This window comes from Leopardus geoffroyi, chromosome B3, assembly GCF_018350155.1.
Source record: "Leopardus geoffroyi isolate Oge1 chromosome B3, O.geoffroyi_Oge1_pat1.0, whole genome shotgun sequence".
Taxonomy (NCBI): Eukaryota; Metazoa; Chordata; class Mammalia; order Carnivora; family Felidae; genus Leopardus; species Leopardus geoffroyi.
The window spans coordinates 132,365,086-132,391,903 of record NC_059337.1 but is presented as its reverse complement, the minus strand read 5'-3'; the positions used below and the strand labels follow the sequence as shown (position 1 = coordinate 132,391,903).

Genomic DNA, 26,818 nt, shown 5'->3' with positions numbered 1-26,818 from the left:
ATGTAGGAGACAACTTGATTGTTATGGCAATGCATACCTTGATTACTAACATCCCATTTCCCATTGGCAAGGGCCCAGCACTGTGCTTAAGTCCAAAGGCATGACTAAGCCAATTCCAAAAATCCCATCTTTAGTGATCTGTCTCCTGTGACTACTTCAGTATCAATTCTGTATCAATCAAGAGACAGAAACCACCCCAGGAATTGGAATAGGGAAAATTTAATATGAATAAGTGTTAACTAATGAAAGGTGGTATTCTAAGGGGTATAGATGTAGCAACTGCAAAAAGCAGCTACCAGCTGTAGGGCTAGTGGATGGTGATTAAGGAATGAACCCTTCCCCTCTTTTCCCAAGCTGAGATTCAGATCTCTTTAGAAAGGATGTGGGTGCAAGTGAAAAAGAAGCTTGCCAAAGGGCTGATCTAGGAAATCTTTTGCTATGGGGGGCAGAGAAAATCTCCCATTCCCAACTGCGTCCCAACATCTACCCCTACCCCTTCATTAATCTAATCCACTGGTTCTAGCACACCAGAGAAGGAAAAATCCCTTCCTTCTTCTTTGGCCTTATAGGGGCCCTCCAGTACCGTACCCTCCATTGGCTAAAATCAAGTTTAGGAAAAGGAAAAAATGTCACCAGGGCTCAGCTGTATTGTATAGCAGGAAAGAAAGGTTGGATTTGGAGCTGAGAGTCAATAAATTAATAACAAGCTCTTATCCAGTTTCATGACTGTGACTACTATCTACCATGCTACGTCTTCCATACTTATATCTCCAGTTTAGCCTCTCCCTTGAACTCCAGAGAAGTATAATTATATCAAACTGGCTTATTGATATCTTCACTTGAATTTGTCATAGGTATCCTTAGCTTCATGGGTACGAAATCAAACACATGTACCTCTGCTAGTTTTTTCCATCTTGGTAAATGACATCATCATTAAAAAAAAAATAGCCTTGGGGCGCCTGGGTGGCGCAGTCGGTTAAGCGTCCGACTTCAGCCAGGTCACGATCTCGCAGTCCGGGAGTTCGAGCCCCGCGTCAGGCTCTGGGCTGATGGCTCAGAGCCTGGAGCCTGCTTCCGATTCTGTGTCTCCCTCTCTCTCTGCCCCTCCCCCGTTCATGCTCTGTCTCTCTCTGTCCCAAAAATAAATGAACATTGAAAAAAAAATTAAAAAAAAAAAAAAATAGCCTTGACTTTTATCTTTTTCTCCTATTCTGCTCCCAGTTAGTCAAAGTCCTGCCAGCTGTATCTTCAAAGTATACCTCTACTCCAGCTACCCTGCTCCAGACCACCATCATCTCTTACTCCTAAATCTCAGAAATCATCCTAGATTTATTCATTACCAATGTATTCTTGATAATTAAATGATAATACATGACTTATTCTCAATTTATTCTGTAACTTTTCATTTTGTAAGAGCTGTACCTCATCCCTCCCTCTCTAAATTTTATGCAAACACTAAAAGCCTTAGGGCTTTTGAATATGTCTGCTGTATCCTTTGCTGTCAGGGTAACCCCATTATTGTTTATTTCCCAGTACATATTAACCCTGATTTTTAAAAATTAATATTAGCATTATTATTTCTTCATGCATGGTTAGATCTTCCATGCATTAATAGATCTTCCTAGTTTTGCCTAATAATTGTTTATTGTCATATTTTTTTTCAAATTTGAAAGCATATTTATAAAGATGGCCTTTTTTCTTAAATTTCTGATTGTAGAATAGAAACTACAGAGGTAGCAACCACTTACAAAAAAATATTTCCACATATGTCATTGGCTTTTTATGTTAGCTAAAATCTCTCGTTCTTTCTCATCAACTTAGTTTTTTAAGATAAGTATTAGTCCTTACTTTAGTTATGTCCAGAAGAGAAGATGGTTTGTATTAATTATTGCCTAATTACCACTGATTTCAGTAGAAAACTTTGTTGTCTGCATCCTGTGACTCCTTTTGAATATTGATTTGAGATCATAATGAATACAGGAATTCTCTTTGACAATAAAAGTTCCTTAACATGATTTTTTTAAATAGAAGAAAATCGCCCAATATATGCTCTCTTTTAGGTGGGAGATGTTGCTGTTTTTCTCCTGATGGTAAAGCTTTAGCTGTAGGTCTGAATGATGGAAGTTTCTTAATGGCAAATGCAGATACTCTAGAAGATCTTGTGTCTTTTCATCACAGGAAAGATATTATTTCAGACATCCGATTTTCACCAGGTAAGATATCATTGAAATCATATTTGATTATTAACTTGAGTCAGACAATGAGTAAATATATCCATATGTAATTTTTATTAACCATTATTTTATCTTGGAATTTTAATTTTTTGACTAGAAAAGACAGTATGGTAAGAAGTAAAATTCCTGTATTAGATAAGTGGCAAAATATCTGGCTTAGTGCCAATTCTGTCACTAAATTTTCTATGTGATTTTTCTCTGAGTTTGAGTTTCCTCATTTCTAACATAAAAGGGATTGGATGACAATCTTCATTATATTCTTAATACTTTTGAAATTTTGCATTAATTTTGCTTCATCAGTTTCTGTGTATTCATGATCTCTGACAAAACCCACTATACTCTAGGAATTGCTAATGTTAGGGCAAAATTTACTCATTATTTTACTTTTATTTTTTCTACATATAAAGGGTTATTTTTTTGTTTTGTTTTTAGTTAAATACAGTGTATTGGATTACATTGTATATAATTTTTGGCCTTTTCTATCCACTGAACTATCTCACTATGCTAAAGAGGACATTTTCTTTTGTTAACCATAATGTACTTGAAAAATATAGTTACTGTTTGTCATTTTATACACATTTTGTTATAATTTACAAAACACCTAAGTGTTCTTCCCAAAAAATGTTAAGAAAATTAAGTCTAGTTGTAGAGTGTAAAAAAACATTTCTAAAGAGAGACAATCTCAAGCAAATATGTTTCTATTCTAGGTTCTGGGAAATATCTTGCGGTAGCATCCCATGACAGTTTTATAGATATATACAATGTGATGAGTAGTAAAAGAGTAGGAATATGCAAAGGCGCTACCAGTTACATAACCCATGTTGACTGGGATATTAGAGGTAAGAATTTAAATAACTTACTATTTGGTAAAAGTTTCATTTGATTTAGTATAGCTCCTTTAAAGAAACTTTAAAAAAGTGATTCAACAGATGAGTTCAAAATCATTGTGAGACACATTGTTCTCAAAATTATTTTCCACTACTTTATTTCACATCTGAAGGTGAATGCTGTGAGTTAAAACTTTTCAATACTTCCAGTATCATAATTCACATGATAGAATGGTAAGTGATAAATTCTTTAATTTGTAAAGTAACTTCAATATTATATAAAAAGTTTTTCAGTTATTTGTCCTATTTTTTAATATAGTTTTTTAAAGTTTATCCATCTGTTTTGAGAGAGAGAGTGGGGGAAGAGCAGAGAGAGAGGGAGAGGGAGAATGAATCCCAAGGAGGCTCTGTGCTGTCAGTGCTGAGCCCACAATGCAGGGCTAAAACTCACCATGAGAGCATGACCTGAGTGAAACCAAGATTTGGAGGCCCAACTGACTGAGCCACCCAGGCACCCCTGTTTCTCCTGGTTTTTGTCAGATAAGCTTAGTGTAAATAATAACTGAAAATTTGGAAAATAGATATGTTAGTGAGGATATTAATGTCATTTCCCCATCATTCGATCAAACACATTTCTTAAAATCAGTCACGGTTGTATAACATACATAATTTAATGAGTGTCTTTGTTTTTTCAGCAGAACGCATTGCATATGGCAGTGTTAAATAATTTGGATAAATGCTAAGTGTTTTAAATGCTCTGTTTTTAAGGATTTTTGTTTCATGTCTTTATTTATATAAATCTAGTATTAAAGTTTTTCCAAGTATAATTAAACAAAATGCTTTTTAAAAAAAAAGTCCTCAAATTTCTATCTAGGGGTTTTTTTATATGCATGATAACAGAAATAGTTTTTATGTATATACATACACAAAAATTAAATAATTTATGAATTCATTATGTGGTTGTGGAGGAAAATGTTTTTCATGTTTAAGCTTAATTTTTCCCATGAAAGTTAAACATCCTCATTCCAAGGAAGATGGCAGAGGAGGAGAATGCTAGACTCACCTTGTCTCAGATACAACTAGGTAACACCCACATCAGTGTAAATAACCCAGAAGATGACCCAAAGACTGGCAGACCAGATTCTCCAAAGCTGAATGTCGAGAAGAGTTCATGTGAAGAGGGTAGGAAGGGTGGAGATGCCGTTGGGAGCTAAAGGGACCCACAGGACTGTCTGCAGGAGGGAGGGACACTGTGAACATGAAGAGGGGAGAGAAACAGACTCTCACACTGGGGAGTCCACAGGGGAAAGACAAAACATTTGGCTTTGAAAGCAAGAGGGGTTGAATTCCGCACATTCTTAGTCAGCAGGGTTTGACACCTGGAACTTTAAAAATCAGCCCTGGAGGGGCAGGGGCACCTGTGTGGCTCAGTAGATTAAGCATCCAACTTTGGCTCAGGTCATGATCTCTCAGTTCTTGGGGAGAGAAGATAACAACACACACCAGTGGGATGGGGACAGGCATCTCATCTGACTGCAAGCCCTGTCCACCAATGAAAGCTTCTCAGGGGACAACACAGGGAAAGTTCCCTGTAGTTTGGTGCCACTACATCTCTGGCAAATACCTGGTCTGACTCAAGCCCAAGGTGGCCCTAGACTGATCCACTAAGAACACAGGAATAAACCCTGCCCATAGTCAGCAAAGAGAGCCATTGCAGATGACTGGATTGAGGGCAAAAGCTGCTCAGCTACCATAGCAGGGCATAGGCAACACACACAGGAGATGCTCCCGAAGTAAATGGGACATTGCACTGCAGAGCAGAGCAATGCACTGCAGAGCAGTGAGCCTCAGACGACAGAGCTCAGCTTGGCGGGGAACAAAGGCGCTCGCCAGCGCCATCTCCCTCGCCCATCCCCCAGCCAAAATCCCAAAGGGAACCAGTTCCCATCACGGAACTTGCTTGCACCACGCAAACACCCAACGCTGTGCTTCTGCAGATCCATCCCTCCGGCAGGTCTGACTCCCTCCTGGTGCCACAGGGCCCCTCCCGAAGCGGATCTCCAAAGGAAAAGTGAGCTGAGCCTTCCCCTCCTGCCCCTGTGCACCTTGCCAATCCACCCCAGCTAATACGCCAGATCCCCAGCACCACAAGCCTGGCAGTGTGCAAGTAGCCCAGACGGGCCACGCCACCCCACAGTGAATCCTGCCCCTAAGAGAGGGAAAGAGAAGGCACACACCAATCTGACTGTGGCCCCAGCGGTGGGCTGGGGGCAGACATCAGGTCTGACTGCGGCCCCGCCCACCAACGCAAGTTATTCAAGACAGCACAGGGGAAGTGCCCTGCAGTCCCGCACCACTCCAGGGACTATCCAGAATGACAAAAGGGAACAATTACCCTCAAAAGAATCTCCAAAGAATTACCCTCAAAAGAATCTCCAGGAAATAAGGACAGCTAACGAACTGATCAAAAAGGATTTAAACAATATAACAGAAAGTGAATTTAGAATAATAGTCATAAAATTAATCGCTGGGCTTGAAAACAGTATAAAGGACAGCAGAGAATCTCTTGCTACAGAGATCAAGGGACTAAGGAGCAGCCAGGAGGAGCTAAAAAATGCGATCAATGAACTGCAAAATAAAATGGAGACAACGACGGCTCGGATTGAAGAGGCAGAGGAGAGAATAGGTGAACTAGAAGATAAAATTATGGACAAAGAAGAAGCTGAGAAAAAGATTAAAAAATCCAGGAGTATGAGGGGAAAATTAGAGAACTAAGTGATGCACTAAAGAGAAATAATCTATGCATAATTGGTATTCCAGAGGAGGAAGAGAGAGGGAAAGGTGCTGAAGGTGTACTTGAAGAAATAATAGCTGAGAACTTCCCAGATCTGGGGAAGGAAAAAGGCATTGAAATCCAAGAGGCACAGAGAACTCCCTTCAGACGTAACTTGAATCAATCTTCTGCACGACATATCATAGTGAAACTGGCAAAATACAAGGATAAAGAGAAAATTCTGAAAGCAGCTAAACGTGCTCTAACATATAAAGGGAGACCTATAAGACTCGTGACTGATCTCTCTACTGAAACTTGGCAGGCCAGAAAGGAATGGCAGGAGATCTTCAATGTGATGAACAGAAAAAATATGCAGCCGAGAATCCTTTATCCAGCAAGTCTGTCATTTAGAATAGAAGGAGAGATAAAGTTCTTCCCAAACAAACAAAAACTGAAGGAATTCGTCACCACTTAACCAGCCCTACAAGAGATCCTAAGGGGGATCCTGTGAGACAAAGTACCAGAGTCATAGCTACAAGCATGAAACCTACGGACATCACAATGACTCTAAACCCATATCTTTCTGTAATAACACTGAATGTAAATGGACTAAATGAGCCAACCAAAAGACATAGGGTATCAGAATGGATAAAAAAAACAAGACCCATCTATTTGCTGTCTACAAGAGACGCATTTTAGACCTGAGGACACCTTCAGATTGAGAGTGAGGGGATGGAGAACTATTTATCATGCCACTGGAAGTCAAAAGAAAGCTGGAGTAGCCATACTTATATCAGACAAACTAGACTTTAAATCAAAGGCTGTAACGAGAGATGAAGAAGGGCATTATATAATAATCACAGGGTCTATCCATCAGGAAGAGCTAACAATTATAAATGTCTATGCACCGAATACAGGAGCCCCCAAATATTTAAAACAATTACAAACATAAGCAACCTTATTGATAAGAATGTGGTAATTGCAGGGGACTTTAACACTCCACTTACAGAAATGGATAGATCATCTAGACACACGGTCAGTAAAGAAACAAGGGCCCTGAATGATACATTGGATCAGATGGACTTGACAGATATAGTTAGAACTCTGCATCCCAAAGCAACAGAGGATACTTTCTTCTCGAGTGCACATGGAACATTCTCCAAGATAGATCACATACTGGGTCACAAAACAGCCCTTCATAAGTATACAAGAATTAAAATCATACCATGCATACTTTCAGACCACAACACGATGAAGCTTGAAATCAACCACAGGAAAAAGTCTGGAAAACCTCCAAAAGCATGGAGGTTAAAGAACACCCTACTAAAAAATGAATGGGTCAACCAGACAATTAGAGAAGAAATTAAAAAATATATGGAAACAAACGAAAATGAAAATACAACAATCCAAACGCTTTGGGACGCAGCGAAGGCAGTCCTGAGAGGAAAATACATTGCAATCCAGGCCTATCTCAAGAAACAAGAAAAATCCCAAATACAAAATCTAACAGCACACCTAAAGGAAATAGAAGCAGAACAGCAAAGACAGCCTAAATCCAGCAGAAGAAGAGAAATAGTAAAGATCGAGCAGAAATAAACAATATAGAATCTAAAAAAACTGTAGAGCAGATCAACAAAACCAAGAGTTGGTTTTTTGAAAAAATAAACAAAATTGATAAACCTCTAGCCACGCTTCTCAAAAAAAAAAGGGAGATGACCCAACTAGATAAAATGAATGAAAATGGAATTATTACAACCAATCCCTCAGAGATACAAGCAATTATCAGGGAATACTATGAAAAATTATATGCCAACAAACTGGACAACCTGGAAGAAATGGACAAATTCCTAAACACCCACACTCTTCCAAAACTCAATCAGGAGGAAATAGAAAGCTTGAACAGACCCATAACCAGTAAAGAAATTGAATCAGTCATCAAAAATCTCCCAACAAATAAGAGTCCAGGACCAGATGGCTTCCCCGGTGAGTTCTACCAGACGTTTAAAGCAGAGATAATACCTATCCTTCTCAAGCTATTCCAAAAAATAGAAAGGGAAGGAAAACTTCCAGACTCATTCTATGAAGCCAGTATTACTTTGATTCCTAAGCCAGACAGAGACCCAGCAAAAAAAGAGAACTACAGGCCAATATCCCTGATGAATATGGATGCAAAAATTCTCAATAAGATACTAGCAAACCGAATTCAACAGCATATAAGAAGAAATATTCACCATGATCAAGTGGGATTCATTCCTCGGATGCAGGGCTGGTTCAACATTCGCAAATCAATCAGTGTGATACATCACATTAATAAAAGAGAAGAACCATATGATCCTGTCAATCGATGCAGAAAAGGCCTTTGATAAAATTCAGCAACGTTTCAATAAAAACCCTCGAGAAAGTCAGGATAGAGGGAACATACTTAACCATAATAAAAGCCATTTATGAAAAGCCCACAGCTAACATCATCCTCAATGGGGAAAAACTGAGAGCTTTTTCCCTGAGATCAGGAACACGACAGGGATGTCCACTCTCACCGCTGTTGTTTAACATAGTGTTGGAAGTTCTAGCATCCGCAATCAGACAACAAAAGGAAATCAAAAGCATCAAAATTGGCAAAGATGAAGTCAAGCTTTCACTTTTTGCAGATGACATGATATTATACATGGAAAATCCGATAGACCCCACCAGAAGTCTGCTAGAACTGATACGTGAATTTAGCAAAGTTGCAAGGTACAAAATCAATGTACAGAAATCAGTTGCATTCTTGTACACTAACAATGAAGCAACAGAAAGACAAATAAAGAAACTGATCCCATTCACAATTGCACCAAGAAGCATAAAATACCTAGGAATAAATCTAACCAAAGATGTACAAGATCTGTATGCTGAAAACTATAGAAAGCTTATGAAGGAAATTGAAGAAGATACAAAGAAATGGAAAAAACATTCCATGCTCATAGGTTGGAAGAATAAATATTGTCAAAATGTCAATACTACCCAAAGCTATCTACACATTCAATGCAATCCCAATCAAAATTGCAGCAGCATTCTTCTCGAAACTAGAACAAGCAATCCTAAAATTCATATGGAACCACAAAAGGCCCCGAATAGCCAAAGTAATTTTGAAGAAGACCAAAGCAGGAGGCATCACAATCCCAGACTTTAGCCTCTACTACAAAGCTGTAATCATCAAGGCAGCATGGTATTGGCACAAAAACAGACACATAGACCAATGGAATAGAATAGAAACCCCAGAACTAGACCCACAAACATATGGCCAACTAATCTTTGACAAAGCAGGAAAGAACATCCAATGGAAAAAAGACAGTCTCTTTAACAAATGGTGCTGGGAGAACTGGACAGCAACATGCAGAAGATTGAAACTAGACCACTTTCTCACACCATTCACAAAAATAAACTCAAAATGGATAAAGGACCTGAATGTGAGACAGGAAACCATCAAAACCCTAGAGGAGAAAGCAGGAAAAGACCTCTCTGACCTCAGCCGTAGCAATTTCTTACTTGACACATCTTCAGAGGCAAGGGAATTAAAAGCAAAAATGAACTACTGGGACCTCATGAAGATAAAAAGCTTCTGCACAGCAAAGGAAACAACTAACAAAACTAAAAGGCATCCAACGGAATGGGAAAAGATATTTGCAAATGACATATCGGACAAAGGGCTAGTATCCAAAATCTATAAAGAGCTCACCAAACTCCACACCCGAAAAACAAATAACCCAGTGAAGAAATGGGCAGAAAACATGAATAGACACTTCTCTAAAGAAGACATCCGGATGGCCAACAGGCACATGAAAAGAGGCTCAACGTCGCTCCTCATCAGGGAAATACAAATCAAAACCACACTCAGGTATCACCTCACGCCAGTCAGAGTGGCCAAAATGAACAAATCAGGAGACTATAGGTGCTGGCGAGGATGTGGAGAAACGGGAACCCTCTTGCACTGTTGGTGGGAATGCAAATTGGTGCAGCCACTCTGGAAAACAGTGTGGAGGTTCCTCAAAAAATTAAAAATAGACCTATCCTATGACCCAGCAATAGCACTGCTAGGAATTTACCCAAGGGATACAGGAGTACTGATGCATAGGAGCACTTGTACCCCAATGTTTATAGCAGCACTCTCAACAATAGCCAAATTATGGAAAGAGCCTAAATGTCCATCAACCGATGAATGGATAAAGAAATTGTGGTGTATATACACAATGGAGTAGTACGTGGCAATGAGAAAGCATGAAATATGGCCCTTTCTAGCAACATGGATGGAACTGGAGAGTGTGATGCTAAGTGAAATAAGCCATACAGAGAAAGACAGATACCATATGGTTTCACTCTTATGTGGATCCTGAGAAACTTAACAGAAACCCATGGGGGAGGGGAAGGGAAAAAAAAAGAGGTTAGAGTGGAAGAGAGCCAAAGCATAAGAGACTCTTAAAAACTGAGAACAAACTGAAGGTTGATGGGGGGTGGGAGGGAGGGGAGGGTGGGTGATGGGTATTGAGGAGGGCACGTTTTGGGATGAGCACTGGGTGTTGTATGGAAACCAATTTGACAATAAACTTCAGATATTGAAAAAAAATATTTGAACAGACTGATTACCAGCAATGAAATTGAACCACTTATCCAAAAATTCTCAACAAACACAGTTTAGGATCAGATGGCTTCACAGGCAAAATCTACCAAACACTTAAAGAAGGTTAATATCTATTTTTCTCAAACTTTTCTAAAAAATAGAAGAGGAAAGGAAGCTTCCAAATTTGTTTTATGAGGCCAGCATTACCTTGATACCAAAACCAGATAAAGATACCACAAAAAAAGAGAACTGCAGGCCAATATCTCTGATGAATATAGATGCGATAATACTCAACAAAATATTAGCAAACCAAATCCAACAATATATTTTTTTAAGTTTATTTGAGAGAGAGAGCATGAGCATGGGGGAGGGGCAGAGAGAGAGGGAGAGAGAGAATCCCAAGCAGGTTCTGTGCCCCCAACATCCGTTCATAATAAAAACTTTCAACAAAGGTTTGGAGGGGATATACTTCAACATAATAAAGGCTATATATGAAAACCCCACAGCTAACATCATAATTAATGGTGAAAAATTGAGAGTTTTCCCCATAAGGTCAGGAACAAGACCAGGGTGTCCATTCTTACCACTTTTATTCGACATAGGACTTGTAAGTGCTAGCCACAGCAGTGAGACAAGAAAAAGAAATAAAAGACACCCAAACTGGTAAGGAAAAAGTAAAACTTTCACTCTTTGCAGATGACATGATACTATACATGGAAAACCCTAAAACTCCACCAAAAAACTGCTAGAACTGATAAATTAATTCAGTAAGGTCATAGGATACAAAATCAATATACAGAAATCTGTTGCACTTCTATACACTAATAATGAAGGAGCAGAAGGAGAAATTAAGAAAATAATCCCATTTACAACTGCACCCCAAAATAATAAAATACCAGGGTGCCTGGGTGACTCAGTCGTTAGAGCATGTGACTCTTGATGTCAGGGTTGTAAGTTTGAGCCCAATGTTGGGTGTAGAAATTACTTAAAATCTTAAAAAAAAAACCTAGATATAAATTTAACCAAGCAGGTGAAAGACCTGTACTCTGAAAACTATAATGATGAAAGAAATTAAGGGGGCATCTGGGTAGCTCAGTCAGTTAAACATCTGACTCTTGACTTTGGCTCAGATCATGGTCTCCATGGTTCATGGAATCAAGCCCTGCGTCGGGCTCTGTGCTGATAGCATGGAGCCTGCTTGGGATTCTCTTTCTCTCTCTCTGTCCCTCCCCCATGCTCACGCTCTCTCTCTCTCTCTCTCAATATAAATAAGTATTAAAAAAATTTAGGATGACACAAACACATGGAAAGATATTCCATACTCACAGATTGGAAGAACACATACTGTTAAAATGTCCGTACTACCCTAAGTAGTCTACAGATTCAACACAATTCCTATCGCAATAGCAACAGCATTTTCGCTAACCTAGAACCAAATAATAGTAAAATTTGTATGGAACCACAAAGGACCCCAAGTAGCCAAAGCAGTCTTGAAAAAGAACAAAGCTGGAGGTATCACAATCCCAGATTTCAAGATGTACTACAAAGCTGTAGTAATCAAACCAGTATGGTTCTAGAACAAAAACAGACACATGGATCAGTGGAATAGGATAAAGAGCTCAGAATAAACCCGTGATTATATGGCCAATTAATCTTCAACAAAAGAGGCAAGAATATGCAATGGGAAAAAGACAGTCTCTTCAATAAATGGTGTTGGGAAAACTGGACAGCTACATGCAGAAGAATGAAACTGGACCATTTTCTTATAACCATACACAAAAATAAAGTCAAAGTGGATTAAGGATCTAAATGTGAAACCTGAAACTAAAAATCCTAGAAGAGAGCACAGGCAGTAATTTCTCTGACATTGGCCATAGCAACATTTTTCTAGATAGGCCTCCTGAGGCAAGGGAAACAAAATCAAAAGTAAACTATTGGGACAGCTTCAAAATAAAAAGGTTCTGTGCAGCAAAGGAAACAACCAACAAAACTAAAAGACCCCCTATTGAATAGTAGAAGATATTTGCAAATGATGTATCTGATAAAGGGCTAGTATTAAAAAAATACAAAGAATACACATCTCAAGGTGCTTGGGTGGCTCAGTTGGTTAAGTGTCCGACTTTGGCTGAGGTCGTGATCTTGCAGTTTGTGAGTTCGAGCCCCGCATCGTGCTCTGTGCTGACAGCTCGGAGCCTGGAGCCTGCTTCAGATTCTGTGTCTCCCTCTCTGTCTGCCCCTCCCTGCTCACGCTCTGTCTCTGTCTCTCAATAATAAATGTTAAAAAAAAGAATAAAAAAAAAAGAATATACATCTCAACACCAAAAAAATAATCTATTAAAAATGGTCAAAAGACAGGGGCGCCTGGGTGGCTCAGTCAGTTAAGCATCTGACTTTGGCTCAGGTCATGATTTCATAGTTTGTAAGTTCAAGCCCCACATCAGGCTTTTTTCAGTGCAGGGTCTGCTTTGGATCCTCTGTCTCCCTCTCTCTCTGCACCTCCCCCACTTTCACATGCTCTCTCTCAAAAATAAATAACATTAACAAGACTTTTTAAAAATGCGCAGAAGACATGAACAGACATTTCTCCAAAGAAGAAATACAAGGGGTCAACAGAAACATGAAAAGATGCTCAGTATCACTCATCATAGGGAACTGCAAATCAAAACCACAATGAGATATCATGTCACACCTGTCAGAATGACTAAAATCAAAAACACAAGAAACAAGTGTTGGCGAGGATGTGGAGAAAAAGTAACCCTCATGCACTGTTGGTGGGAATGCAAACTGGTGCAGCCACTGTGGAAAACACTATGGAAGTTCCTCAAGAAATTAAAAACAGAATTACCATATGATCCAGTAATTCCACTACTGGGTATTTACCCAAAGAATATGAAAACAATAATTCAAAAATATATGTGTACTCCTGTGGTTATTGCAGCATTATTTTTAATACCCAAATTATGGGAGCAGCCCAAGTGTCCGTCAATAGATGAATTGATAAAGAAGATGTGGTATATATACAATGGAATATTAGCCATAAAACAGAGTGAAAGCTTGCCATTTGCCACAACATGAATGGATGTAGAGTGTGTAATGCTAAGTGGTATCGTCAGAGAAAGATAAATATCCTACGATTTCACTTATATGTGGAATTTAAACAACAAAACAAATGAACGAAGGGGAAAAAAAGAGACCAAAAAACAGACTCTTAACTATGGAGAACAAACTGAGGGGGGAGGTGGGTGGGGGAATGGGTAAAATAGGTGAAGGGGATTAACAGTATACTTCTCATGATGAGCAATGAGTAATATATGGAACTATTGAGTCCCCGTATTGTACACCTGAAACTGCTGTAACAGGGTATGTTAATTACACTGGAATTTTTTTTAAAAAAGGAACTTAATGAGAGAAAGGTGGTAATGTTCACCGAATGCTTTTAAATAGGATTAATTCTATGCAGTTTCACGTATATGATTATAAAACAATTTAAATGTCATAATAAACCATGAAAAAATATTTTAAAAAGTTAAACATCCTGACTACATATATATATTTATATTTTATGTATGTATATTTATTTATTTATTTATTTATTTTTAAGGAAAGCTTTTACAGGTCAACACTGGTGCTAAAGAACAATTATTCTTTGAAGCTCCCAGAGGGAAAAAACAAACCATTCCCAGTGTGGAGGTAGGAAAATAATAGTGTTTGCAATGTTGTGAATATGACTAGGTGGTTAGAAAACTGATGCCTGACTTTTATTGTTTACATATGAAGCCTGTTCTCAAATTATTTAAATCACGGATGTTCTTTCCGTGAGTTTATTTTACTGGCCTAGACTATTAGATGAGTAGAAGAAGAGGTGCTGTATTAAGAAAAGGAATAAATACTTTTATGTCTAGCTGTGCTTCAGTTGCTTTTCTCAAAGAGAAGCAAACATAGACACTCTATCTTAGGTGGGAGTATTGCATGTCTATCAAATCTTTTGGAACCCACATGCCTAAGATGTTTGTTGGCAAATTTAAAGAAAAAGAAAAAAGGAAAAGAAGGTGTTTGGCTTTTTTTCTTCAATGATCTTTTTTTTTTTTTAAGTTTATTTATTTATTTTGAGAGACAGCGAGAGTAGTGGAGGGAAGAGAGAGAGAGAGAGAGAGAGAGAGAGAGAGAGAGAGAGAGAGAGAGAGAACTCCAAGCAGGCTTTGTGCCATCAGCATGGAACTAGTCTTGATCCCACGAATGGTGATATCATGACCTGAGCTGACACGAAGACCAGATGCTTAACCAACTGAGCCTCCCAGGCACCCTGTGTTTGGTTTTGTGACTGATGGTATTAGCATAATTTTTTGACAGGGCTGAAGAAGAGAGGCTAAACACATTTAATATTAAAGTGGCTTAATAAAGAGAAGGTCTGTCAGTAAAGTTCTTTATTTCCAGTAATGATTAATTGGAAAACATGCCTCTAAAGTATTAGAAATTTAGACATGAGGTATAAACTACTTGATTATTCTAAGAGCAGAAACTGTCTTATTATCACTGAATTCTCAGCATGTAAAACATACAGGTGTATAATAAGTACATGTTGAATAATGTTATGTTAAAATTTTTCTACAGGGATTAGTGGCCTTGGGAAGCTACAAAAAACAAGAAAACTAATAATTTAACTATTTTTATTAAAATTTTAATTTTACTTGTGACATATATAATTATAAAGAAACATTCAGATTTTTGTTGTTAATTTTTAAGGTTTAGATATTACAAAGTTACAGCCTTTTTTTCCTTTTTAGGTAGAAAAAATTTGTTGGGCATCATGGACAAGTGTGCTTGGTTTATGCTGTGAGGGAATTTGGCCAGTAATTGGAGAAGTCACAGATATAACTGCCTCTTGCCTCACCAGTGACAAAATGGTCCTAGCTACTGGGGATGATTTGGGATTTGTGAAGTTATTTAGATATCCTGCTAAAGTATGTGTTTTTCTTTAACTCCCATAATGATCTTAATTATAAAAATGGTTAAGGTCGTATGCTTTCATAGTATTTCATTGTTGTAATGAGTATTACATATGTAATATGAAAAGTTTAGAATCCTATTTTTGACATCATATTTATAACTTTTAAAAAAATGTTTACTTATGAGGTGCCTGGGTGGCTCAGTCGGTTGAGCATCAGACTTCGGCTCAGGTCATGATCCCATGGCTGACGAGTTCGAGCCCCACGTCGGGTTCTATGCTGACAGCTCAGAGCCTGGAGTCTGCTTCAGGTTCTGTGTCTCCGTCTCTCTCTGCCCCTCCCCGCTCATGCTCTGTCTCTCACTGTCTCAAAAATAAATATAAACATTAAAAAAATTATTTAAAAAAATGTTTACTTATTTTGGGAAAGAGAGTGCACACACATTTGAGTTGGGGAAGGGCTGAGAGAAAGAATCCCAAGCAGGCTCTATGCTGTCAGTGCAGAGCCTGACCTGGGGCTCGATCCCATAAACCCTGGGATCATGACCTGAGCCAAAATCAAGAGTTGGATGCTTAACCTACTGAGTCCACCCAGGCACCTATATAGCTTTTACTTAGAATTAGTATTATAATTTATGATTTCATGCCTTAAGTTATATTGTACGGTGTTTCTCAATATCAAGTAATAAAAATATCCCTTTTAGAAGAAACATTTCTTTTATCCCTAATATTAAATAATTTTAGTATTCTTTTGGTTAAATATATACCATTAACAGTAAATACAAACTATATTTATAGCTTTAAAGTTCAAAATGTTTTAACTATTAGATACAAGATACTATAAAATACCTATAAAATTAAAATAGACCTGATTCAATGTAATGAATGATGTTATATTGCTTAAACTAGATTGTACAGAACCTTTGGAGTGCTATATGCCAGTGCTGTGTGAAGATTGAATTCTCTTATTGCTTTCTCCTCTTTTCAAACTACTGGAAAACATTAGGCTTTCACTTGGCATAAAAATAAAATTCATATATCAAGTCCAGATGCATTAATTCTTAATTGTTACTAATTCAGATGCACATTTGGCCCTTGAACAACGTGGGGGTTGGGTTGCCAACCCCCATACAGTCAAAAATCCACATACAACCTTTGACTCCCCCAAAACTTTACTAATCGCCTACTGTTGACTTGAGGCCTTACTGATAGCATAAGGTCAATTAACACATATTTTGTATGTTATGTGTATTATATACTATATTCTTACAATAAAGTAAGCTAGAGAAAAGAAAATGTTATTACAAAAATAATAAGGAAGAGAACATTTATAGGACTGTACTGTGTTTATTGAAAAGTATTTGCATATAAGTGGCTCTATGCACTTCAAACCCATGTTGTTCAAGGATCACTTATATAGTATAACCTAAACATAAACATAAATTTGAAATAGGGCACTGAAATCTTATGATATTGGTGGTCTTAAGTAACTGCTCATGTTAATATAATAAGGCATTGATGGGTCAGAAACTTCACTTCTAGCATTCTAGATGGTATAGATGCCTTAAGAATAGGTTCTAGGATAATCATCTATGGATTCCTGCTTCACTTCTGTATAACAAGAACCACAAAATCTTAGAGAAAGTATCTTCTTGCAGTGTTTCGGTGACAGATCCCCCCTTCTATTTGAGGTAGCATTTATTAGGAGTCTTTTGCAAAGAATTCACTGTTTTAGCTATCACTGTATTTTAAGACATTTATTATTTTAATACCTTTGAAAAGATGTCCATCTAAAACTTGCTTATAATACATTGATCTGAAATTTACTTACTTAATTTGTTAGTGTTATGCTAGTGTTCTAGATTTAAAAGTTGTCAGTGTCTATTACTTGTGTTTTTCTTGATTTTTAAAATAAAAAATATATTTTTGTGGGTACTGCTTATAAACAAAAACACTAATGAATTGAGATGAAAGATATTTACATGAGTATATTCCAAAAGGGTTGATAATTACTTTTTGTTAATATGGCCATGCTGTACATAAGCATTTATATCCTTTTCAGTTATTGTGTCTATTTCCAGCAATAATATGTCTGCAGAGCCATTTTTTTGAACAGATATGTACTTTTCCATAGACATCTACTGTAGTTAGCTATTACTTTATTGAACATTTAAGGTATTTAAATTTTTTCACTGCTGTGGGTACTTTGGTGAAAATTTTTTGCACACGTAGAATTTTCTTAGCATAGACCCCTAGAAGTGGGGGGATTGGTGAGTCAAAGGTCAGGGCATTCTTATGCTTTTAATGCACAATACCAAGTTGATTTTCAAAACGGTTGTGCCCGTAGTACTAACAATGTGTGGGACTACTAGTTTTATCCTGTTGTCAACAGGTTTGGAAATTGTCATTTTTTATTCTAGTGAATTTCAGTATTTTCTGGTTTTTTTTACAAGATGACTTTGTGATGATTAATTTCCAATCGTATATTAAGAAATAAATTCAAAATTATAACTGACCATTTTCAAGTAATAACATTTTTGTTTTCATCTTTAGGGAAAATTTGGAAAGTTTAAGAGGTATGTGGCCCATAGTACACATGTCACAAATGTTCGCTGGACCTACGATGACAGCATGTTGGTTACCTTAGGAGGTGCAGATATGTCTTTAATGGTTTGGACAAATGAAATGGAGGGCTATCGAGAAAAAAGACCTTGTGATAGTGAAGAATCTGATACAGATTCTGAAGAAGATGGGGGTATGTCATTTTTAAATATTTTAACAAAAGCATAGAAACAATTTAGCACCACGGATTTAAACTACAGCGGTTAAACAAGTAATAATAATGTTAGAATAATTGTGGTTTTAGTCTTTGTCATCTGTTTAACACCAAAATTGATTTTATGACTCAAAAATAACATGCTGGCATGTATTGATGGCTTAAATATATTCTTTATCTACAAATGTATGATAATGCTACTTCAAGTAAGTACTAAAGTAAATTTTGTAGTATTGAACTTAGTATTTTCAAATGATTTTCATCTTTTCCTGATACACAAATGAGACCAGCTCATTATAGAAAAGTTAGAAAATACATTTTGCAAAAAAAAAAATAAACACAGTATCCATAATTTGACCACTCAGAGGTAACTTTTGTTAACATGTTGAGGCATTCTGGTTTTTAACAAAAATGATATTATATTGAATTTATGTTTTGTAGGCTAATATTCTCTCTTAGTAATATTTCAAAAACATTTGTTACGTATCATTAAAAATTCTACATCATTTTTTTATTGGCTGTATATTATTTCATAATTTGACTATAACACAGTTTATTTAACTTATTTTATACTGTTGAACATCCTTGAATCCAATTTATAAGATCATAATAGAGCTCCTCAGTTGTAACTTAGAGAATAATTCTTATGTTTTGATGGCAGGTTATGACAGTGATGTTACAAGAGAGAATGAAATCAGTTACACCATTAGAGCCTTATCAACAAATATTCGCCCAATGTTTGGAGTCAAGCCTCATTTGCAACAGAAGGAACCCTCAGTTGATGAGAGGTAACAGTCAAATTTAAAACTAGATGAAGAAAAATATATTGGTTTTGAAAATTGAATTTAGGGGCACCTGGGTGGCTCAAACAGTTCAACTTCCGACTTTGGCTCAGGTCATGATCTCATGGCTCATGAGCTCAAGTCCCGCGTCAGGCTCTGCTGACAGCTCAGAGCCTGGAGCCTGCTTCGGATTCTGGGTCTCCCTCTCTCTCTCTCTGCCCCTCCTCTGCTCACGCTCTGTCTCTCTCTGTCTCTCAAAAATAAATAAACATTAAAAAATTTTGTAAAAAATTGAATTTACTGTTTGAATTTTTGCAAAAACTAAGTAACAGTGGTACTCTTGCATTTTACAGCTCCCAGCACCTCTTAGAAAATATATTTGTTCTTAAATACGTTTTAGTGATGTCACTGTCTCTTGCCAATAGTGTAGGGAATATATAAAGTCTATATGATTAAAAGAATATTATTTGCTAACTTCTATTAATATATGTGAGGGGATTGTAGGAGATAATAAAAATTGAATCCAATACCAAGTATGTTTTAGGAAGCACATGAGCAGAGGTAGGATTAAACTTTGAAAAGGCGTTTTTATCCATGCACCTTTAATCAAGGATAGAAAATCATTATTTAAAAATTTTTTTTCTGGGGCATCTGGGTGGCTCAGTCAATTAAGCATAAGCATCCGACTTCAGCTCAAGTCATGATCTCGCGGTTTGTGCTGACAGCTCAGGGCCTGGAGCCTGCTTCAGATTCTGTGTCTCCCTCTCTCTCTGCCCCTCCCCGGCTTGTTCTCTGTCTGTCTCTGTCTCAAAAGTAAACATTAAAAAAAATTTTTAGTGTTAAAAAAAAAAATTAAAAAATTTCCAGAAGGCAAGTGGAAGTAGCGTCCCATTAGAGAATGGGAATTACTGGTCTTTGTCTGGAAGCAGCAAACCAAAAATAAAGGCTGTGCACACAGCAATTTTATGAGGAGAGAATTTTTTAATAAAGTCTCTGAGTTAGAGGACAGGTCAAGAGAGGGATTGTGAACATAATAATCATTAGGGAATATGGAGAACTGTGAAGAGGTATATGGATCAACGAATGACATGGATTTCAAAAGTGAAGTTTTTAAGAAATGATAAAGGAAAAATTATCCAGAAACTGCAGTGAGGAACCAAGGAGGAGTAGGAGGTGGGAACAGCAGTGACGTCTTCTGTCGAAAACTGTGTTGAGGAAAACTGTTATGAGAAGTTGGTACGAATATTTGAGGGAGAAGTTAAAATGACAAGGGAGTTCACTCACATTGGACAGAATTTGTAGAAAATTCGAGTAAATGTCTAGTCAGTGAGGGTAGTGCTGAAGGCCCCTGGGGCTCAGCTGGATAGAAATGACCAGAAAGCATTGGCAGAAGGGTTTGAGTTTGCGCTGCAGCTGATGTTCAGGGAGAAGGATGGGAGGATGAGGGCCATGTTAATGATGGAGGGGGGGAGCTAGAGATCTCTGAACTGACGAGCCGCAAAGTTCCCGCGGAAGTTCTTGGGAGGTGTTCAGTCATGCCTCCACAGCAGCTTTTCCAGGTGCCCTTTTGCTGATGAATTCTCAGATAATTGCATTGGCGTCCCTTATGGATAGGGGGACAACATGGTGAGTATCCATTTTGTCATCACATATAAAGAGGCACAGTATTAAATTAGAGATAGGTTTGGGGCTTCTGGGTGACTGAGTTGGTTGAGCGTTCGACTTCGGCTCAGGTCATGATCTCATGGTTGATGTGTTCGAGCCCCTGATGGAGCTCTGTGCTGACAGCTGGGAGCCTGGAACCTGGAACCTGCTTCATATTCTGTGTCTCCCTCCCTTAACCGACTGAGCCACCCAGGCACCCCTAGAGTATTTTATAAAATGAAAAATGATATATATAAAGAATTTAGGTAGTAAGTCTTCACCACCCCTCCCTGGGAATGAAATATAGAATCACCTGAGGAAGATACCTGGTTAGTACTAAAACACTCCCTGAAACTAAATATCCACAAAGGAATGAACAATACCTATATAATCCATTAATTAGAGAAATACATAGAATTGTGCAAATGTAGATGTTCCTAGTGAGGATTTGTGCAGTACAGTGTTTAATATTTCTGAAATTATATTTTACAGGTAATGAAAAGTAAAGAGTGTACTATAAGGAAGAAGGAACTCTAGACCTTCCCATAAATCTTTTTTATTTATTATATTGATTTTTAATAAAAATACTATCATTTATCAGATAAATTAGGTATATTAGAAAATGTGACCTAGTTTTAATGATGTAGCCCATCGTTCAGGGTAAAACACTTAAAACTCCTCCTTTATTAATAAAGTGACCCAAGTTCTGACAGATGTAAGGATTTTACTGCTCATGAAAAATGCTTGATGGGCGCCTGGTGGCTCAGTGGGTCAAGCATCAGACTCTTGATTTTGACTGTCATGATCTCACAATTAGATCGAGCCCCGCATCAGGCTCTGCGTTGACAGTGAGGAACCTGCTTGGGATTCTTTCTCTCCCTGTCCTCTCTCTCTCTCTGTCCCTCCCCTGTTCACGCTGTCTCTCAAAATAAATATACTTTTTAAAAAATGAAAAAAAATATTTGACACTTCATAATCTTTGCTGTTAGCTTATTTTTTTTTTACAGCTAAATCTTTCAAAATTATTTTTGAATTGTTTTGCATTTGTTCTCAGTTTGTTTTATAATTTCAACTCTGCTGAATTCTTTTGAAAATGCTAAGGCCAAAGACAGAAATGACTCCTAGTTAGCCTTCGTTTTCATAAAATGAGAGAATCAAAGGAGAAAAAAGGAAGACATTTCTTTTGCCAATTTTGTATATATTTGTGAGATAATGTCTATATAATTGTTTTTGTATTTTAAATAAAATATATTATTGTTATCAAATAAGAAACAAAACATTTAACTATAAACAGTTAAAACAAATACTTGTCAAATATCCACTTAAGAAAATGTTTCTGATGACAATTGATAACTACTCTACTTGGTCCATACTTTTACAGGGCCTTTTTTCCTAAATGACTTTAATAATTTTATGTTTTTCTTTTTGTAGCAAATCTTGTATATTTAAAGTAGTCATCAGTCAGATTTTCAATATTTTTTAATAAAAATGTTCCGAACAGTGTAGCATAAAATTTAGGCATTTTTGTGTTTCTTTAGAATTGTATTGATGTTTCCTTTCTTCTGTTTACTTAACTGCTACCTTTTAATCATCAGTTTCCATCAATTATTCATCATCAGTGTTTCTTTTTTTCCTCTTGCTCCTTTCAAAGGCAGGGGGTAGTAAGGTAAGTGTTTTATTAAATAAAATATTATATTCCATTATTTATTCTTTGTTCTGTTTTGATCTCTATAGTATTTTCAGGTATTGATTTTTTTTCCCTATAAAACATTGAACTACATTTGTCAAGAAAATTATAAAGTGAAATAAATCCTACAGAAAAATTGCATTTGTATGTGTAGTATGTGGATGTTGCTGAGGTTCTTCTTGATGGTCATTTGGTTTTACACATGACTATTCACAAAGTGCAGATAGTTTGTTTCTCTGTAAGTGTCGGAGGCTCATAAAAATAGTTAACCACACATATTTATCAATGACAAACTATTCAATTTATAGACCTGTTAGTTTTGTTTAATGTGTATTTATACATTCATTTAAAAATGTTAACATAGGGCGGTGATGATATTTGTATGTTTAATAAAATGGTATGTGCACAAAAGGACTCTCTGGAACACTTTTACAACTCCCTTTTAGTGAGATGAAAATGTCTTCAGGCAGTTTCTGAAACAGGACCGTGTGGAAAAAGCCAGTCTATTTTAGAAAAAAAGGTACCATTAGGAAAATGCTGGGAGATAAGGATGAAAAAAATAGATTTGAGACCAGATTGTACAGAAACTCAGGTATTAGGCACTCCTTAACTTATTTGGTAGACAGCAAAAATTCATTATTTGTTTTATTTTTATTTTTTTTATTAAAAAAAATTTTTTTTCAACGTTTATTTATTTTTGGGACAGAGAGAGACAGAACATGAACGGGGGAGGGGCAGAGAGAGAGGGAGACACAGAATCGGAAACAGGCTCCAGGCTCTGAGCCATCAGCCCAGAGCCTGACGTGGGGCTCGAACTCACGGACCGCGAGATCGTGACCTGGCTGAAGTCGGATGCTTAACCGACTGCGCCACCCAGGCGTCCCTCATTATTTGTTTTAAATGAGTGATGTGTGGGGGGCACCTGTGTGGCTCAGTCCATTGAATGTCTGACTCTTGATTTTGGCTCAGGTCACAGTCCTAGGGTCATAAGATAGAGCCCTGCATCAGGCTCCACACTAACCATGGAGCCTACTTAAGAGTCAGCCTCCCTCCCTCTCCCTCCGCCCTCCATCCTTCCCCCCTCCTTCCCTCTCTCTCTCTCCTTCCCTCTCTCTCCCTCCTTCCCTCTCTCTCCTCCCTCCCCCCTTCTCTCCCCCCCTCTCTCCCCCCTCCTCTGCCCTTCTCCCCAACTCAGGCTCTCTCTCCCCTGCTCATGCTCTAATTAAAAAAAAAAAGTGAGGGCAAAGATAGAAGTCTAGAGTGTGATGTAACTTCTACAAAGCCCCACACTATCTTAGCAGAAATAAAACATTCAGATCTAGCCTCAGATCTGAAGTAACTTATTCAGGACTGATCTCTGCATTTTAAAGGGACGCTGACAGTTTACAGTGGAAGTTACTTGTTTCAAAACAAAGCTAAGTGGAGATACAGTTGTTGTCTTGGGTGTTAATGGAAGGGAGAAGTGACCTTCTTTTCATGAGCAGTTTCCATGCAGACTTTTTTTTTTTTTTTTTAATTTTTTTTTTCAACGTTTATTTATTTTTGGAACAGAGAGAGACAGAGCATGAACGGGGGAGGGGCAGAGAGAGAGGGAGACACAGAATCGGAAACAGGCTCCAGGCTCCGAGCCATCAGCCCAGAGCCCGATGCAGGGCTCGAACTCACGGACGGCGAGATCGTGACCTGGCTGAAGTCGGACGCTTAACCGACTGCGCCACCCAGGCGCCCCTCCATGCAGACTTTAGATGACCGTTTGTCATCGGTGCTACAAAGAGATGTTCTAGACATGTGAAGACTCCCTTGTTTCAGTAGGAGGATGGATGAGATGACTTTTGTGATCTCTTTCAGTTCTGTTTTGGTGATCATATTATTAAAGGGATTTTTTAAAAGTTATCTCCTTTACTAGAAAAATCCTAAATCTAGCATGATCTTGAGTAACTCACATTGCCCGCTGGTTTGGACTGGCTGACTGGGACACCCCCTTGGGTCAGGAGGACCTACTTCACCTCCTTAGACAATTTCCTTAATAGCATCCCCAGTGCTACCAGCCTTTTAAGTTGGTTAACATTTTAGTGCCCATTCTTAAGAATAAAAATAAGCATCAGTGTTTTGTTTGAAATTCAGAGTACACTGTAGAAAAATATGAATGGTAAGCTTTAATATTTACAACACAGAACATGTTCAATGCCCATTTTTCTGTTTTTACTTCCTTCTGATTTTCCTGCCATTCATGGAGTAACTGGAGCTTTTCTAATATGCAGTAATAAATAACAATAGGCCTTTAATACATGCAGTATGGTCTGCATTAAACTTGTAAAAATATTTAGTACAGAAGTATTTTTACTAGTGTTTTAAATTCAAATTTGTGTTGTAATCTTTTCCCTTTTTCATCTGCTGCTGAAAAGAGGTTCCAGGTAATCCCCTCTCTTTGCTATATTATACCAGACCTAATTATGTATTTTTATCATCTTTCATATTTACCATTAATGAGCTGTGTTGCTTGGTGTTAACAGTTTTCCACGCTTTTCCCCTTTGAAATAAGTATCACTGAAATGAGCAGCATCTTAATTACCGGATTTCTGCTACATAAATAACTGCTTTACCAAAACTTTATTTGTTCAACTTGTATAATTTCATAAGTTGTATAGCTTTATTTAAACAGTAATTATATAAATTACTTGAAAAAATTAAGATATGCTTAATTGTTACAGAGGCTTATATAGATCAAAATTACCTGTTTGTTGTTTGGATTACAATTAAAGCTGTCAGGTGGTAACACCAAATGAAGTTCACCAACAAAACTGACTTGGAAGAAAAGCCAAGCCTGCTATTATTCTTTAAAATGGTCCTAAGAAAAAGTAAATAAATAAAATTTTTAAAAATTAAAAACAAATAAAATGGTCCCTAAGAGAAGCTTTTCAAATGTTAAATACTTCAAGTTGAACTCTATTTATTACTTATGGACATCCAAAAAAGTATACGAAAAAGGTTCAAAACCAAAATTTTTGTGGTAATTTGAAAAGTTCTTTGTGCATGTAATTTTTATGTCACCAGCCACAGTTTCTGTACTTCTGCATTCTACTTTACATTACATATGAACATATGTACTTCTTTTGTATTGCGTGTTCACGACAGAACATTTCATTTACTTTTATAGATGTGTAACCTGGAAATTGTGAAAATATAAATATGTTGTTAGCCTTTAAATTTATACTCTTTATCACACATGTTGGATTTTTTTCCTACGGGAAAGTCAGTTTGTATCATTATCTGATTTAGTTGTTACAAATTGAATACTAACTTAAAATTTGGAAAGGGGAGTTGATAGCATGATTGATTTGTATCCAGTGTTCAGATTATTAAATATTTAACTAATGGTTATCTGGGATAAAAATAAACCAAATGAGGTGGGTTTTTTAAATTAAACACACAAATTTAGGAAAAGAGCCTCCCCAGTTTTGTTTTTGTTTTTTTATTTGGGTATAGTTGGCACACAGTGTTACTTTAGTTTCAGGTGTGCAACATAGTGATTTGGCAAGTTTATACATTATGCTCTGCTCACTACAAGTACAGCTACCATCTGTCCCCATACATTGTTATTACAATATCATTCACTGCATTCCTTATGTTGCGCCTTTTATTCTTGTGACTTATTCATTCCATAATGGGAAGGCTGTATCTCCCCCTACCCTTCACCCATTTTGCCCATCCCCATATCTCCCCTCTGGAAACCGTCAGTGTTATCTGTATTTATAAGTCTCATTATGCCTTTTGTTTGCTGATTCGTTTGGGTTTATTTTTTTAATATTCCACATATGAGGGAAATCATATGGTATTTGTCTTTGTCTGATTTATTTCACTTAGCATAATACCCTCTGTCCATCCACATTGTCACAAACAATATCTCATCCTTTTTAATGGCTGTGTAATAGTCCATGGTGTGTGTGTGCGCGTGTGCGTGTGCACATGCGTGCACACCTGTCTTATCCATTTGTCTACCAATGGACATTTAGGTCGCTTCCGTATCTTGGCCATTATAAATAATGCTGCAGTAAACATAGGAGTGCATATATTTTTTGAATTAATGTATTCATTTTGGAGGGGGGATAAATATCCAAGAGTGGAACTGTTGGATCGTATGGTATTTCTATTTTTAATTTTTTGAGGAACCTCCATACTGTTTTCCACAGTGGCTGTATCAATTTACATTTCCCACCAACAATGCACGAAGGTTCTTTTTTCTACATATCCTTGCCAACGCTTGTTATTTCTTGTCTTTTTTGCTTTAGCTGTTCTAACAAGTGTAACGTGATATTGGGGTTTTCATTTGCATTTCCCTGGTGATTAGTGATGTTGAACATCTTTTTATGTATCTGTCAGTCATCTGTCTTCTTTGGAGAAATATCTACTCAGGGCCTCTGCCCATTTTTTAATCAGGTTTTTTTTTTGTTTTTTTTTTTTGTATTGAGTTATAGAAGCTCTTTATATATTTTAGATATTAACCCTTTATCGGATATATCATTTGCAGATGTCTTCTCCCATTCAGTAAGTTGCCT

General features: G+C 37.2%; 1 protein-coding gene across 10 annotated transcripts in view; it reads left to right on the top strand.

Annotated features, from left to right (window-relative positions):
* The window catches only part of EML5 (EMAP like 5), a 179,400-nt gene that overhangs the window by 121,943 nt on the left and 30,639 nt on the right, over positions 1 to 26,818 (top strand). For 8 of the 10 annotated variants that reach the window (XM_045451798.1, XM_045451795.1, XM_045451794.1 and 5 more), the window contains 8 exons: positions 2,061 to 2,213; positions 2,942 to 3,073; positions 14,030 to 14,118; positions 15,213 to 15,389; positions 17,927 to 18,128; positions 18,811 to 18,937; positions 22,227 to 22,241; positions 24,668 to 24,676. In XM_045451798.1, coding sequence (XP_045307754.1) covers positions 2,061 to 2,213; positions 2,942 to 3,073; positions 14,030 to 14,118; positions 15,213 to 15,389; positions 17,927 to 18,128; positions 18,811 to 18,937; positions 22,227 to 22,241; positions 24,668 to 24,676 — 904 coding nt within the window. The remainder of the gene's footprint in view (positions 1 to 2,060; positions 2,214 to 2,941; positions 3,074 to 14,029; positions 14,119 to 15,212; positions 15,390 to 17,926; positions 18,129 to 18,810; positions 18,938 to 22,226; positions 22,242 to 24,667; positions 24,677 to 26,818) is intronic. The other 2 variants (XM_045451797.1, XM_045451796.1) reach the window with 1 other exon arrangement.